The sequence below is a fragment of the Typopeltis vanoorti genome, chromosome 23 (genome assembly GCF_054136105.1).
Source record: "Typopeltis vanoorti isolate ZY-2024b chromosome 23, IOZ_Tvanoo_1.0, whole genome shotgun sequence".
NCBI classification, from domain to species: domain Eukaryota; kingdom Metazoa; phylum Arthropoda; class Arachnida; order Uropygi; family Thelyphonidae; genus Typopeltis; species Typopeltis vanoorti.
Window position 1 is genome coordinate 51,462,501 of NC_143571.1, and position 18,110 is coordinate 51,480,610.

Below are 18,110 nucleotides of genomic sequence, written 5' to 3' on the forward strand. Positions count from 1 at the left end.
TGTGTATGGTGGAGCAGTTTCAAGGAGGCAGAGGGTTACAAGTGGGGTCCCACAGGGCTCAGTATTAGGACCTATATTGTTTAACCTTTATATCAATGACATTGTTCATGGATTGCAAGGGGATATTCAGTTGTTTGTGGATGATGCGAAGCTGGGAAGGATTATTAGTAATAGTGCAGATGTGGTAGCCCTGCAAGAGGATTTGAATAAACTAGACAGATGGGCAAATGAATGGGAATATCAGTTTAATGCAGCAAAATTTAAGGTCTCGCAGTTTGGGAAACATCAATGGGATGCTTCATACTCTATGGGAGGAGTTATACTGGAGGAAGTAGGGGAGATGAGACCTGGGGTTGATGATTGATAGAAACCTGAAATTTAAGGGACATATTGCAAAGGTGGTGAAGGGAAGGTAACACAGAGGATTGCTGCAATTATGAGAAGGACACTGACCTGCAGAGATAAAAGGGTTTTCATTCCATTGTATAAGTCTCTGATCAGACCACACTTAGACTATTGTTCTCAGATTTGGTCCTCAGGATTTGAAGGGGATAAATTAAGTGTGGAAAGGGTACAAAGACGGATGGCAAAGATGGTTTCAGGACTGTACAATTTTGGTTATGAGGATCGGCTGAGAGAATATGGACTGCAGAGTTTGGTGGATAGAAGAAGGAGCAGTGATATGATTGAGACTTTTAAACTGTTGAGAGGTGGTTACAGGGTTGACACTGGGGAGTTGTTTCGCTTGGTTAAACAGTGGGAAGGAGTGATGACAAGAGGCCATCCCTGGAAGTTCCGAAAGGAAACTGAGCAAGAGGGTGAGGAGTGGTTTCTTTGCATGGAGGGTAGTTGAACCGTGGAATGCATTGCCTGATGGAGTGGTGAGAGCGAGAACGGTCAATGAGTTTAAGGAGTGGTATGATAGACTGTGTTTCTTAGGAAGGATCTCCCACTATGAGTCTTTTGACTCCATGGAGGCCTGAATAATAATAATAATAATGTTGATTAAATGAACATTAGTTCAGAAATAATATTTCAATATCAGAAATTTTAATAAAATTAAAAATAATATAAAATTATTTTAAATTTTATATTATTAAAAATAATTCCATTAAAGCAAACAGTTCTAGTTACCTGATCAGCACACCAGTACCATATAGAAGCTGGTGACTGTCCAAGTATAAACCCTAGCCAGGGTAAATCAGGATCATCATATGACCTTAACATTTGCCATGCTTTGGCATTTGGGATGCCACAAGTGGTATTATTTGAGAGAACAGATGGTATAGCTTCCATGTATTTGTCATGCAATCCTTCATATCCTCCTACCATAATGAATGCTATAAACAGAAGTGAATACTATTTAGTAGATAAATTCTATTTTTAGTAGAAGGCAATGAATTTTTAACAAAAACATTCTTGACAATTTGATTCAAAAATAACACAGAATTAATTCCCATATACACTCGTAATAACTAAACAGAATACTATGATAGTAGTAATTAAAGCTTGCATTATTTACCAGCTTCCTATAATCTTTTTTTTTTTTTTATTAATCTTATTTGTTAAGATCTAACAACATGGAAGAACCTAAATTTAAGTCTTCTAAAGGCATGACTAACTGCATAAATCCACTTATGGCATACCGTCCTCCAAATCTCTTTTTCCTGCATTATGCAAATTTTGCTGACCATTATGCACATGTTGCAGAATGGAAAATGACCAGACCATCACAAATTAGCTCTGCACATGTCTCTTTCTATTATCCAATTTAATCCAATTCCGTTATTTAACAGTCTTTTTTTTTTGCTGCTAGAGGGCAGCTACAGCAAAACTTTCCTACAGCCCTTTACCAGCTGTTGTTGGTAAAGGGCTGTAGGAAAGATAAGCATGATTTTGTGTAATAATTGGCAATATTGCTTGCATTTTAGTATAATATTGTTTATTTTTGATAGTTCAGCATACCTGTGTGGACAGGTACAAGAACTGCAGACATCCACCTCAGTGAACACAAAAAATATATCTGACACTTTCGCTATGGCAAATCCATGCTTTGGATACCTCAGCACACAGGATCAATTGGAAAAAAACAAATGTAATGCACAGAAGCTTGTACAAGTCAGAGAGGGTTGTTCCTGGAATCAACAGAAGCCTTAAAACTTACTCACAAACCTTAACAAGTATGGCTGTATAAATCTACCAAAGATTTGGGAGACAGTCATCCTAAGACCAAATTAATATTTATTACATTTTATTTTATTTTTTTCAAACTTTCTATGACTATTATTTGGACTACTATTTCAAAACTTTGAAATACTTTTTTTTTTTTTTTTAACCTAGATGGCACCCTATTAGGACTTTAGTCTTGTGTTGCATGCTGCAATTACTTATACTAGCCCCACTGTTACACCAGGCATTTGTAACAAACTTTGTGTTGTGTGCTCTGAAGATGCTGGATATAATACCAGCAAAATATTAGCTTTCAAGTTAATATATAGTTATTTTCTTATCCATCTGTATTCATATCAATACTGTTAAATCTATTACAATATTCTCATTCTCTCTCTTCATCTCTCCCTCTCACTACTACTATTTCCATTTTCAAGCACTTCAGTCTTTTATTCCAAGAATATATCCTGAAAGCAATAGAAATGGAATGATACCTGTTTTTCACAAGGATAGAAAAGACAAGGCGCAGGGGGGGGTGATGTTGATAATAACAGGTAAGTTATGTCCACATAACTTAGATTTGAAAGAGGGGAAATAGTATCAGTGGTTTTGAGGCAGTGTAGTGTGAGAAGGTTAACAGTGAAAGTGGATAACTAGCTTTCCACTTCTCCCACACTCATTACAATATTGAATGGGACAAGAGCTCCATATCTTACATAGAAGACAACTTCAGTGCTTGCAACATCAAAGAGCCTCCGATGGTTATCCACCCACAAGGCACACTCAACAGAAACCAGGGAATGATTTTGTGATATTTAGAAGTCACTTATTAGATATTTCCAGCATTAGACTTAACTTTACTGCCGACTAGCATGCATACCTACTGAACAAAGACTAACCTGTGCCAGCTTTCATGCTCCACATGTTTGTTTTTTTTACTTTTGTGTAATGATTCCTGCAGGTTGGTTTTAGCTATGTAATGGTTCACATTTATAGCTTGTATTTTTTTCGTTCTTCCTAACCCAGAAGAAGCCTCTAGCATATGTCAGGAAATTAGTTGGTTTAACTATCTATATTATCATGACCTATTAAACCTAGTGTCAGTTATCTTTTATCACTTTACTTCACCTCTTACTTCTGATCTCTTGCTTGCTTCATACACTGCACTTCTCTCTAGCATCAGTTTTCACCAGTTTACTAACTCCAAAGTCATTCAGATGCAATCTGTCACTTCTGTATAATTCTATTCTTCCCACAAATACATGCCACACATCCACAAACTGCACTCCCTTCTCCTCACACAGTTCTGCCAGCATACCATTCATGATTCTTGCTTTCTGTTTCAACTCTGTCATAACTTGGCAACACATCTTTCTCACTATGCTGTTATCTTTCACTCTTCTCAATAATCTCCTGATATCTGTCCTTACATTCTTATGCTTTCACTCTGTGTCTCACTAGCTTTCATTCCATTTTTGTTTCTTTCATTTACACTGACTTTTTCTCTAGTCTCTTTTGCATTCATTGATAACTCATAATCTTACAAAATATCACTTTCTACAAATCCATACCTTCTCTCTTCTCTTGTTCAATCTCTCCACAAACACATCTTTGACATTTTGTCACACATGTTGCACTCACAGCATCAAACCATTTTTGAAAAGTCTACATCATTAACAGCATTTGGTCTTCGTGCTGTGTGGCGAGTAGATATTGCATACTATCATTGTGTTCCATTCAAAGCAAGATTCAAAATTTAATAAACAAAAAATAATATAAATAATTTTATTTTTGTAAAATAAAAATAAAAAATAAATCCTCAAAGCCAACAATCACAAATCACACAGGTACACTGAACTATCAAAAATAAACAATATTATACTAAAATGCAAGCAATATTGCCAATTATTACACAAAATCATGCTCATCTTTCCTACAGCCCTTTACCAACAACAACTATGTAGCTGCCCTCTACCAGCAAAAAAAAAAAAAACGACTGTTAAAATAACAGAATTGGGTTAAAGATAATAGACAGAGACATGTGCAGAGCTAATTTGTGATGGTATGGTCATTTTCCATCTATGGGTTAGTGTTTTTAAGATACCATATTGTTGAGAAGGGTGATTGTTTGTGTAAGTATCTTCCTGTATGTGTGGGTTTTCTATAAACCGAAAATGATAAGGAACTTTCTGGAAGACGTGTGATCAGTGTGTCCAGGCAGTCATTGGCTTCTAGTTCTATTGTAAAGTGGATTTTAGGGTGCTGGCTATTTAGATGCACTAAAAATGTATTCAATGTGTCTGGGCCATGTGGCCAAATAGCAAACACATCATCAACATTTGAGAGTGGCTGTGTTGATAGTGCTAGTTTTTCCAGATGTTCTATGTAGAAGTTGGCTAGGGGGGGGGGGACTTATAGCTGTCCCATCTAACTGTATGTATATTTTCCCTTTCCATGTAAAATAACCTGCTTGTACTGTGAATTTAAATAACTTAAATATATCTGGGGGAAATTGTGAATTTGGTAAGTTAAGTGTTTCAATTAGTGGTACATTAGTGAATAATGAAGTGATATCAAAACTCACCATTAGGTCTGAACTATTTAAGGTGTGGTTTTCTAAAATACTTTTTTAGGTGGTTAGAATTTTAACACAATGTTACACGGCAGCTGCAATTTCATCAAGATGGCGTCGCTGTGAACCTATCATCGACAACCTTATCCAAAGAGACCATGAGTGTATTAAGTCTTGGACACAATTTTGCCATTACTCCTAAAGAAGTTCCTAAAACCAAAATAATGGCTTCTGCTGAACGTGGGATATACCACTTACCTCCAGCTATAGCCAATAATATTAGGTTAGACGTGGCCAATATCCTAATCCATTCTAAGCCTCCCAAAAATAACAACCCACATAAAGAAATAATAGCTCTAAAAGAACTACGCAATAATAACCACATTACAATAACCAAATCAGACAAAGGAAACGCCACTGTAGTAATGGATACAACAGAATATGAAAGCAAAATGCATGCACTGCTCCAAGACCGGTCTACATATCAAATCATAGATCGAGATCCCACCAACTCACAAAAGAATAAAGTGTGCAAGTTACTGAACAAAGTCACTTCCTGGCCAAAAGAAATTGTCAAAAAACTCAAACCCTTGCACGTTAAAACATCCAGAATATATCGTGCTCCTAAAATACACAAACAAGGTACACCTCTGCAACCTATTGTAGATAGTATAAACAGTCCTACATAACTAGCTAAACATTTAGCCAAATTACTAGCCACTTACAGAAACAATTCTCCCTCTTTTATTAAAAATTCTATCCACTTAAAAAGTATTTTAGAAAACCACACCTCAAATAGTTCAGACCTAATGGTGAGTTTTGATATCACCTCATTATTCACTAATTGAAACACCACTGATTGAAACACTTAACTTACTAAATTCACAATTTCCCCCAGATATATTTCAGCTATTTAAATTCACAGTACAGGCAGGTTATTTTACATGGAAAGGGAAAATATACAAACAGTTAGATGGGACAGCTATAAGTTCCCCCCCCCCCCTTAGCCAACTTCTACATAGAACATCTGGAAAAACTAGCTATCAACACAGCCACTCTCAAATGTTGATGATGTGTTTGCTATTTGGTCACATGGCCCAGACAGACATATTGAATACATTTTTAGTGCATCTAAATAGCCAGTACCCTTAAATCCACTTTACAAGGGAATCAGAAGCCAATGACTGCCTGCCCTTCCTGGACACACTGATCACACATCTTCCAGAAGGTTCCTTATCATTTTCGGTTTATAGAAAACCCACACATAGAGGAAGATACTTACACAAACAATCACACCATCACCCTTCTCAACAATATGGTATCTTAAAAACACTAACCCATAGAGCTAGAGCAATCTGTTCCAGTGACATTGCTCTCACTGCTGAACTTTCTCACCTACATCACACCTTAACCAATGGTTATAATCCCCATAAGGATTATAACCATTGGTTAAGTGCTACCCAGAAATCCCCTCAATCTACCACAGAAGACTACAACAAAACTATCACCATTCCATACATTAAAGGCACATCTGAAAGATATCTAGGGTGCTTAACAAACACCAACTGAAACCGTATTTAAACCTTACGTGAAATTTGCAACTCTCATCGGTTCACCTAAGGACAAATGCACTCCTTTATCACATCCAGGAGTCTATGAAGTGCCCTGTTCTTGCCATCAAGCTTACTACGGACAGACAGGAAGAACTGTGGACATCCACCTCAGTGAACACAAAAAATATATCTGACACTTTCGCTATGGCAAGTCCATGCTGTGGATACCTCAGAACACAGGATCAATTGGAAAAAAACAAATGTAATGCACAGAAGCTTCTACAAGTCAGAGAGATTGTTCCTGGAATCAACAGAAGCCTTAAAACTTACTCCAAACTTTAACAAGTATGGCTGTATAAATCTACCAAAGGTTTGAGAGACAGTCATCCTAAGACCAAATTAATATTTAATACTTTTATTTTATTTTTTTCAAACTTTCTAAGACTATTATTTGGACTACTATTTCAAAACTTTGAAATACGTTTTTTTTTTTAAACCTAGATGGGGCCCTATTAGGACTTTAGTCTTGTGTTGCACGCTGCAATTACTTATACTAGCCCCACTGTTACACCAGATTGTGGTTGTCTTGCATTTGTAACAAACTTTGTGTTGTGTGCTCTGAAGATGCTGGATATAATACTGGGCAAAATATTTGCTTTTAAGTTAATAGTTATTTTCTTATCCATCTGTGTTCATGTCAATACCATTAAATCTATTACAACATGTCTGACGAATGCATAAGCCTATCCACGCATTTAGAGAATGAAAGAGGAACATGGAAACAGGGTGGGAAGTCAGAGTCAACAGGGAGACACGGCATAAGGAAAGTGGATGTTGGCAGCAGTAGTGAATGTATGGGGATGATCAGCATTGGAATGAAAATGATTGAGATATGAGTGGGGTATTGAGACACAGAGGATATACAGGGTTAACGGTGATAAAGGTGATTAGACAACAGTGAATGTGGTGGAGAAACCGCAATCAATGGCTTGGATAGAATTGGTTACAGAACTAAAAGTGAACTTCTGTGTTTATTTACAAATACCAGGAGTGTCAGAAATAAGGGAGATGAAAATTTCACTGATGAGTTTATATGTCCCAAAATTATTGTAATCAATAAAACAGACAATGATTGTCAATTTAATGTTGTAATATGTAAGGTTATGAAAATGAAAAGGTGCATATGATGTATGCAACCTGCAAAAGGTTCTGACCTCCCTGGTGCTGTAGGCACCAGGGAGGGAAGAACCCCCCCCCCTAGTAAATAAAATAAATAAAAAACTACAATAAACTCTGCTAAAGCCCTCCTGTACTAAGATTCTTCTGGATTTGTGCAGTTTAGATTGTTATACTATAATTTTCTTCTGGACTTGTACAGTTAAGGGGATATTAAGGTACAGTTAAGTTAAAGGGATATTGAATGTTAAGGGGAAAAAAAAAACACTTCAAGTCTTGAGATTTTTCATTGGTTTGTTCTGGTTGCTAAAAAGGTTGCAAATGGGTCCTCCGCATTCTTAGAATGGATAGACCATCATCATTCAGTTCAGATGTGGATTATGTTCAAGCATTTCACATGCTTCCTTAAATTTCCTCTCAAACCAGGTTTTGGTGCAGTGTAGGAACTTGATACTTTTCCAATCAATTCTGTAGTATGTTTGGAGTGTGTGATCAGAAAGGCCGGTTTTTCCAAAATGGAGGTATTTAATGTGTCATTTGTGTTCGTCCTTTCTAATTGAGATGGTTCACCCTGTTTCCCCTATGTATAGTAGGTTACATGTGCATTGTATTTTGTAAACCTTTGAGTGGGCTAGGTGTGGAAGAGGATCTTTGGAAGAACTGAGTAGGTGTCTTAATTTTTTCTGGAGTTTGAAGGTGGTTTTGATGTTGTATTTGTGTAGTGTTCTGTCTATTTTTTCAGAAATGCCTCTAACATAAGGTATGACAATAGCATTCTTGAAATCTTTTTTTATTTTTAGTGGTATCTCTGTGGAGGATCTTGTGAATACTTTTTTTTACTGTAACCATTTTTTAATTCCTGGTTTAAAGCTTGTCATTTGAACAAATAGTTTGAGCTCTGTGTTTAAGGGTGCTTATGACCCCTAGTTTTTGTGTTGGGTAGTGATAAGAATTATTTGTGTATGTACTAGCCTGTGTGTGTAGGTTTGCAGTAGACTGAGAAGGAGAGACAGCCTGAACTGTATAAGTCCAGAAGAAAATCGTAGCATAACAATCTGAACCGTACAAATCTAGAAGAATCTTAGTACAGGAAGACTTTAGCAGAGTTTATTGTAGTTTTTTATTTATTAATTTTTTTTAATTTAATTTTTTACTGTATTCAGGTCAGGCTAAGAAAAAGATTAACAGCATAGATTTAATTTACCTTTATAGAGTGCAAGAGCATGTAGCTTGGTTTCCTATACACATGCATCTTTCTGATGATGCCCTCAATACAGGGGTCGAAATGTCAAGTGTTATTTTATTAATAATAAGTAAAATAAGGGGTGCTTAAGGGTCAAAGCTGTATAACTGAGAGGAGACCTCCACATAGCCTTTAAAGGAATGCGGAGAACCGACCAGGGCTTCTGACCTAATGTCCAATCCTCACCTTCTCGTGGTGCACCCTGTTGGGTATCTACTTGGATACTGAACGAACGAGGATGGGCTGGCAATTTGGGATTTAGCCGACCAAATTGTATTCTTATTGGTTAAACCAAAATAAAAAACGATGGTACAACATGACAGAATTTCATGCCGGCTGGGGAGTCGCCCGGTTAAACAAGGCCCCCCGTTGTTTTCGCCAGGGAACCAGGGCGAACAGCGAAAAGTCAGTTACTGGAACAAATCTGAAAACAAACCCCAACTCAACATCACCAGAGTTAAAGATCGGTACTATCAACGTAAGAAGCCTGAATAGCAAAGAAATGGAGCTAGCTGAGGAATTAGATAAGTACCAGATCGACATAATAGGAGTGACTGAAACAAAAAAGACCAAAACTGGTGAGATCTTTCTGAGCAATAAATACAAAATGTTATATTCAGGCAATGACAATCAAGGAAAAGACTGAGTAGCCATAGTATTCAACACAAAATATGAGGCTAATCTTCTTGAATGGTAGGTAGTCTCAAGTAGAGCGATGTGGGCAAATATGAGAATGGGAACTGGACAATGAGACTTATTTGTGCCTATGGTCCCACAGAAGGTTCTACTAAGGTAGAAGTGGAGGATTTTTTGAGGCTTTAGAAAAAGCAACTGACACAATGAAAAATGAAAAGTTGCTCCTAGTACAGTAGGAAATGACTGCAAGACATATAAAAATATTTTGGGAAAATTTGGAGAAAAGAGCAAAGCTAATAATAATGGCAATTATCTGTTGGATTTCTGCTCAGGACATGGACGGGTTATCACTAACACCATGTTCCAACATAAAAATGTGCACAAATTCACAAATGAGAGAAGAGGCAAGGAATATAGAAAAGTCTCATTGACTATATTATTGTTGATAGTGATGGTTTCTCCCTGGTGCAGGACACCAGAGTGTACAGAGGATTTGAAATTGGAAGTGATCACTATTTAGTCTTGAGCAGGATAAAATTGAATTTAATATTGAAAAGAATAACATGTAAGAAAGTTTTAAAGTGAATAAAAGTTGAGCAGCTCTCAGATGTGAACTGTAGACTAAAATACACAAAAATTATTGAAGAAAAAATGAAAGAGTTTGAGAAAAGGAATCAAACCTTGGAGATTCAGTGGCAAACTCTGAAGAAAACATTGATTGATTCTGCCAGAGAGGCATGTGGTAAGGTTGTCTGTAAGGATAAAAAAAATCAGAACTCCCTGGTGGATACAGGAAGTTAAAGAGGCAGTGAAGGAAAAGAAAAAGCATATCAAAAGTTCCTGTCAAATAAGTCAGCTTGTGCTCTTAGAGAATATAGAGACAAATGCAAGAATGCTAAACACTGTGTAAAACTAGCTAAACAAAAGTCATGGGAGGACTTTGGCAAGAATATAGAAAATAAATATCAAGAAGGTGGCAAAATATTCTGGAGGTTGTTGAAGAAGCTTAAGAATGGAGGAAAGAGTGCTGTAAAAGGAATTAGAGATGATAAAGGTGACATGAAAACGGGGAAAAAAAGATATCCTTGAAGAATGGAGTAATTACTTTGAAAAACTGCTAAATGAAACAAGCAGTGATGACAGCACAGTGGTAAAAGAACACTGACCAGGCATGCAGTCAGGAATACATATCTATACTTGAAGTAGAAAAAGCCATTAAAGGCTTGAAATGTGGAAAGGCAGCAGGAGTAGATGATATTCGACCAGAAATGCTGAAGTATGGTGGTATAAAAGTCTTACAGTGGCTGCGCTGCATAGTTCAGAAAGCCTGGACAGAGGGACGAATTCCCGATGATTGGAGTAGAGCTCTCATAGTACCCATACATAAAAAGGAAAATAAAACTGAATGTGAGAATTACAGAGGTATTTCTCTACTGAGTGTTCCTGGTAAGATATATGCAAGTGTACTTGAGAAACAGTTGGAGAAGGATTGTGGAAGAGAAGCTAGATGAAGAAAAAGCTGGATTCAGGTCAAATAGAGGCTGTTAGGATCAGATTTTTACTTTATGACAAATAGTTGAAAAATCATGGGAATATAACAAAGATCTGTATTTAAGTTTTGTCGATTTGGAAAAGGCATATGACAAGGTGATAAGAGAGAAGCTATTCAATATGCTGCAGTTATATGGTGTCAATGGGGCATTATATCAAGCAATACTTAGTCTTTATTTGAGTTGTAAGTCAGCAGTTAGAATTGAAGGAAGTACAGGAAGATGGTTTAATGTTAAATCTGGTGTGAGACAAGGATGTACATTATCTCCTCTGTTATTCATTATCTATATGGATCACATTATGAAGGAAAGTGGTATTAAACATGATATCAAAATTGGAGATGTTAATGTCAGCTCTTTGCTTTATGCAGACGATGTTATACTTCTAAATAAATCTGCTACAAGTCTGCAAGATTCTCTGACTAAATTGAATAGCTGTGGTAATAGATATGGTATGAAGGTCAGCAATAAAAGACAAAGACAATGAAAATAGGCAGAATCATTGAAAATGTCAACTGTGTTGTGAATGGAGAACCTGTGGAACAAGTAAAACATTTCAGCTATTTAGGCATGATTTTTAATGAAGATGGTAAATTAAATATAGAAATAGACAACAGAATCAGCAAAGCTGGTATGGTGGGAAGTCAACTGAATAAATTCATATGGAATAAGAGAGAAATTAGTCAGAACACTAAATTAGCTGTATACAAGACAGTGTTCAAACCAGTTTTAACTTATGGATCTGAGAGCTGGGTCAGAAGTAAAACACTTGACCAAAGACTAGACACCACAGATATGAGAGTCCTGAGAAAGATTATAGGCGTGAACAGATGGCATCAATGGCAATATCATATTAAAAATGAGGATGTTAGGAAAGAACTTGACGTTGTTAGCATCCAGGAATGTGTTAGAGCTAATCTCAGGTGGTATGGTCACTTAAACAGAATGGGCGAGGAAAGATTAGCAAAACAAGTGTTCTCTGCCAGGTTGGCAGCAAAACGACCCAGAGGAAGACCAAGATATAGGTGGATTGATACGGTACAAAGTGCTTTAGACGATAGAAATATAAGATCTGATAATGTTGGAGTCTTGACAAGTAACAGACCGATTTGGAGGAAAATTGTAGATAGGAAATTAATAATGACGTAATTTTTTTCATGTAGTACTCTCATATCCTGTACACCCCTTGAGGATACACGGCAGGAATTTGATGATAATGATGATGAAAATAATCATTTCAATACATGTGTTTTGTGTCCCTAAATTCATAAATATGAATTTATAAAGCTATGATTCAGCCACATCTTGACTACTGCACTGCATGCAGATTTGGTCACCTGAGTTTGTTGGGGACCAGGAGGTGGTTGAAAAGATTTAGTTGATAGGCAGAAAAGAGCAGACATGAAACTTTTAAGATATTAAAGGGATTTTATAAAATTGATGGAAATGAAATTTTTTCAATATATGACAAATAGAAAACTAGGGGCCATCTGTGAAAGTTGTGTAAGAGTGTGGTTAGTAAGGGTGTGCAGACCAGATTTTCACATGAGTAATGGTGAGTGAGTGGAATGGATTGCCAGAATTATTTGCTAGTTCCCTGACAATGAATGGATTCAAGAAGAGGTATTATGGGATTTGTGTGTGTATACATGACAGTTGATTTGGGTCTCCCACAGTGGGTCTCCATACTACATAGAGATGCCATAAATAACAATTACTTGCATTTTCCAAAGCTAAACTTCATAAACATCAATTAAAAAAACACAAGATTGTCACTTTATGAAAGTAAAGTGATAGCTTGGAATATCTGATATATATAATTATCCTCAGACCTCCAAAGGACTCATTGCAGAAGGCCTCTCTGTATCTCTCTCTATCACACACAGCTCATTGTGCTGAAAATGTTTCCACTCACCATTCTTGGGTAATGCATTCAAATAATCCACCACTCGTCATACAAAACACCTATTCTTACCCACTCCTCTTGCTCATCTTTTATCCTCCACCAATTCTTATAGGGATGACTTCCTCTCCCCTGTCTCTGCCCACTAATTCTATGGCATCTCATCCAAATCCATTAAAAGAATGCAATCTGCATTCTTTTAATCTGCCTTCATGCTCAACCATCCATCTCTGGACCTTTTCCAACATTTCATCCTTTTGAAGACCATCGGACCAAGTTGTGCACAGTAATCTGTATGCAGTCGGATTATAACCTTATATAATGGAATCATAACACCCTTACATCTACACATTCAGTGTCTCCTGCATCCTTGCTACTGTGCTGTGCTGTGCTGCCCTAGCAATTTTTAGTAAAACTGTCCCCAAAACTTTAGGTTGCTATCTACCATCACTCCCAAAACCTTCATCTCATCTTCACCCTATCTCCAGGATATCCTCACCATCCTCAAACTCTGCATTCCCATCTGTGCTTCCCAAATTTTTAGCCTTACACCTTATAACATTGAACTGACAACAACCCCACTCACTTGCCTATTTACCAAGTTCATTCAAGTCTTCTTGCAAAGCTATACGATATGTTTTAGTACTCTTACTTCTTTCCAATTTCATATCATCTGCAAACTGCATATCACCATTCAAAATTTTTCCAATATTGTTAACATACAATTTAAAAAGACCCTTTGAGGCACACCATTAGTGGCTTTATTCTTCTGGGATATTGTACCCCATGCACAACTTATTGATATCTATTAGAGAGCCAATCTCCAAGCTAGCATGCTAATTACTGTCCAACCCCATGTTTCAATTTGATTATCATCTTGTCAAATAATCTATCAAAAGCCTTAGCAAAATTTAAATATGCCACTATCTTCTAAATACACCCCCCCCTCCACACACACACACACAGCTATATGCTAGAGGCTTGCAGCTTTATGTGAAAATGATAAAATTATTTTAATTCGTAAAAGAAGACAGCAAACATATGGAAAGGCTTGTGTTCACAGCAGATGTTATTTATTTTCATGATATTCATAACAGCACAGAATGATAAGAAAATAATATTTCTTAACTTATTTGCTAATATTTTGCTGGCATTATATCCAACATCTTCAGAGCACAAAAACAGTTTGTCCAAGTACACAAAACAATTTGATATAACAGTTTGGATAGGGAGATGAAGTTTAGGGAGCACACTGCAAAAGTAGCTAAATCAGCTCATCAACTCACTTGGTTGTTGAAAAATACCTTGACGAGCAGAGACAAGCAAGTTATTGTACCTCTGTACCGAGCCTTGATAAGACCTCATCTCGACTACTGTGCCCAGATTTGATCACCTCAGTTCCTTCTTGATGGGGAGGAGGTGGAGAGGATCCAGAGGCGAGTGACTAAGATGATAACAGGTCTATGGAATGAACATATGAGAACAGGTTGAAGATTTGTGGGTTGCAGAAACTAGCTGATAGGCAGAGGAGGGGAGATATGATTGAGACATTCAAATTGCTAAAGGGATTCTATAGGATTAATTCAGAGGATATTTTTGAGATCAGGACTGGTGGTGGGAGAACTAGGGGACACCTATGGAAGCTGAGCAAGAGTGTGGTTAGCAGGGGTGTTAGAGCTGGGTTCTTTACTTTTAGAGTGGTAAATGAGTGGAATAAGCTGCCAGAGTCTGTTGTGGGTGCTATGACGGTGAACAAGTTCAAGACAAGGTATGATAGATACTGTGAGAATGTAATCGCATAGTTGTGTGGACATGATGTTTAGGTCCTCCCTCGATGAGTCTAAGGACTCCTGGAGTCACCCGAAATAATAATAAAAAACAGTGGGACTAGTTTAAAAAAATTATTATGGACAACACAAGGAACTAAAGTCTTAATTAGCTGCTATCTATGTTGGAAAAAGAGAGGAAACAAATATTAATTAGATCTTAAAATGATTGGTTTCCAGATTTTTGGTAAATTTATACAGTCATACTTCAGGTTTGTAGTATGTTTTAAAGCGTCTGTTGATTCCAAAAACAATCTCTCTGACTTAGCCTCTCTGACAATTTTTTTTAAACTAGTCCCACTGTTATACCAAATTGTTGTTTCAAATACTGTGACAAACTGATAAGATTGTACTTTGATGATGATGGATATAATACCAGCAAAATATAATAAGTTAATAAATATTATTTTATCCTTCTGTGTTGTCTATCAATACTGTGAAAATATTCATGGCAACAAAACTCAGGCATTTTTATTATTTTATATTCAGATTTGAGTTAAATATTTAAGCATTCAAACTAAAATTTATTAAAATAAAAATTTAAGAAAAGCAAATTTCATATTCACTTAATAAAGATTTAAAAACCAATTACCTTTTACAGCCACAATACCAGCTCCAATAATCATGATAAAAAACTGTAAAGTGTCTGTATAAATAACTGCTGCTAGACCTCCTAGAAAAATATAGTAAAAATTAAGGAAATTTACTATTACGATAATTATGCATCATCATGCAATCACCATCAATATGTTCACTGATAATACATTATTATTATCTGAGACCACCAGGGAGTCAAGAACTCATCGAGGGAGGCTGGAAATTACCCAACCCAGCTATCATACCTTCCCTTAAATTCATTTACACTAGATTCCACTCACTCACTGCTCACTGAGAGAAAAACCTAGGTCTTACCCCTTTCTTGACTGAGAACAACCTTAACTTCCATGGATGCCCCTGTGTTCTCTCTCCACCTTCCATATAACGAAAAATTTCATCATTTGAAATGCTATAAGACCCATTCAAAAGTTTATAGACCTCTATCACATCACCTCTCTTTCTCCTGTTAAATAGTCTGTAATCCACATACTCGTCATCTGTCCTCATAATCTAAATCCCATAATTATTATTATTATTATTTCGGGCTACGCCAGGGAGTCCTTAGACTCATCGAGGGAGGCCCTAAAAAACATCATGTCCACACAACTATTCACAGTATCTATCATACCTTGCCTTGAACTCGCTCACTGTCATAGCACCAACAACAGACTCTGGCAGCTTATTCCACTCATTTACCACTCTAAAAGTAAAGAACCCAGCTCTAACACTCTGCTAAACCACACTCATACCCAGCTTCCATAGGTGTTCCCTAGTTCTCCCACCACCAGTCCTGATCTCAAAAATATCCTCTGAATTAATCCTATAGAATCCTTTTAGCAATTTGAATGTCTGAATCATATCTCCCCTTTTCCGCCTATCAACTAGTTTCTGCAACCCACAAATCTTCAACCTGTTCTCATATGGTTCATTCCATAGACCTGTTATCATCTTAGTCACTTGCCACTGGATCCTCTCCACCTCCTCCCCATCAATAAGGAACCGAGGTGACCAAATCTGGGCACAGTAGTCGAAATGAGGTCATATCAGGGCTCGGTACAGAGGTACAATAACTTGCTTGTCTCTGCTCATCAAGGTATTTTTTAACAACCAAGTGAGTTGATGAGCTGATTTAGCTACTTTTGCAATGTGCCCCCCTAAACTTCATCTCCCTATCCACCAACACTCCCAAGTCCCTGGCCTCATCAATCTCTTGGAGTACAGTTCCACCAATGTGGTATACTGCTGCTAATCTTTTCACCCCAAAATGCATAACCTCACATTTTACATATTTCCTTCTAAGTGGAACTGTATTTAGAAGGATCTAAGTACAGTTCCACTTAGATTCTTCCCTATATCGTTAATGAACAGATTAAACAGCAGTGGTTCAAGAACAGAACCCTGCAGCACACCACTAGTCACAGGCCGTCTTTTGGACTCTACTCCTGAATAAACTACTCTTTGATATCTCTCCATCAACCACCCACCTATCCATCTCACCAACCCTATATCCATTCCCATATGTTGTAGTTTACGGATTAGAATTCCATGTGGTATCCTGTCAAACGCCTTTGCCAGGTCCAGCAGTATCACTGTAAACCCATTTCCCTTATCCAGTTCAGCCGTCACCCTGTTATAAAAACTTGAGCAAGTTACTGAGGCATGATCTACCCTTCACAAAGCTATGCTGTCCCCTGTACAGTATCTCATTTTCATCAATCCATTCCTGTATTTTTCCCTTGATTACTTTCTCCAAGACACTGACAACGACTCCTGATATGCTGATGAGTCGGTAATTTGCAACCGTACTCTTGGATCCTCCTTCATGCAGTAGAACTATTTTACCCTCTTTCCACACCTTCGGGCCTAAACCAGAGCCGAGACTCAGATTAAACAACATGGTCAAGGGCACTGATAATTCTTTAGCCGCTTCATGCAAGACCTGTGCTGGTATACCATCCAATTCCACAGATGTATTCACATTAAGATTCTGTAATAGACTATTCACCTCCACTTCATTCGTCACAATTCCCATATAAACTAATGGTTCTTTCATTTTTTCAATGTCACCACCTGGATGATATACTTTTGCAAAGTGCATGCTCAGTAACTCCACTATATCGACTGGTTCAGTGACCTCCTTACCATCGTCATTCCTTAAAATCATTTTGCCATGTACAGTTTTTTTCTTGCTTGCAGTATATTGAAAAAACTGTTTGGGGATTCTCTTTTGCTTGCAATAGCTAGTTTCCTTTCATAATTGGCTGTTGCTGATTTTACTACACTCGTTACCCTTCTGGTCTGCAGGTCACCCCTTTCTTTAAATTCCCTCCACAGTTGTTTCTTTTTTTGCAGCTCAAGCTTAATGGTGTTATTCATCCATTTAACGCCTACTTGTTTTACTATTCGGACCCTAGGTATACAATCAGCCATAACCTCCTGTAAATGCTCCTTGACCACTTCCCATGCTCTATCGACGTCCAGCCCTTGCAGTTGTACATGCCATGGCACTGATCCAAGCAATCTCCTAAGCTTGTCAAACTTGCCAGCATGGTAATTCCACATATACCCTATCTTAATCAAAAATTCCACACCTTTAGCCACCTCCCAGGTCAAGACCTTATGATCACTCTCACCGATAGGTGGCAACATGGTCATATTCATTACAGTCAAATTGTGAGATGCTATTACCAGGTCAAGCACTCTCACACCCCAAGTATTTTCAATTACATGCTGTCTTAGATAGTTATCCCTTAATAATTTAATAAAATCTCTTTCCTTCCTCACATGTATCCTCTCCTCCTTCCAATCAATGTTACCATAGTTGAAATCCCCCATAATAATTACCCTCCTTCCACTCATTTCATCAATTTGTTTATGTATACTAT

The 18,110-nt window shown here is 37.2% G+C and overlaps 1 protein-coding gene across 1 annotated transcript in view; it reads right to left on the minus strand.

The window, feature by feature from the left end:
- The window catches only part of LOC150093847 (sodium/myo-inositol cotransporter-like), a 252,092-nt gene that overhangs the window by 163,188 nt on the left and 70,794 nt on the right, over window positions 1–18,110 (minus strand). The window contains exons 7-8 of the mRNA XM_090412588.1: window positions 15,221–15,301; window positions 1,135–1,340 (exon numbers count right to left, since the gene is read on the minus strand). Of these exons, the coding sequence (XP_090268714.1) occupies window positions 1,135–1,340; window positions 15,221–15,301 (287 nt within the window). The remainder of the gene's footprint in view (window positions 1–1,134; window positions 1,341–15,220; window positions 15,302–18,110) is intronic.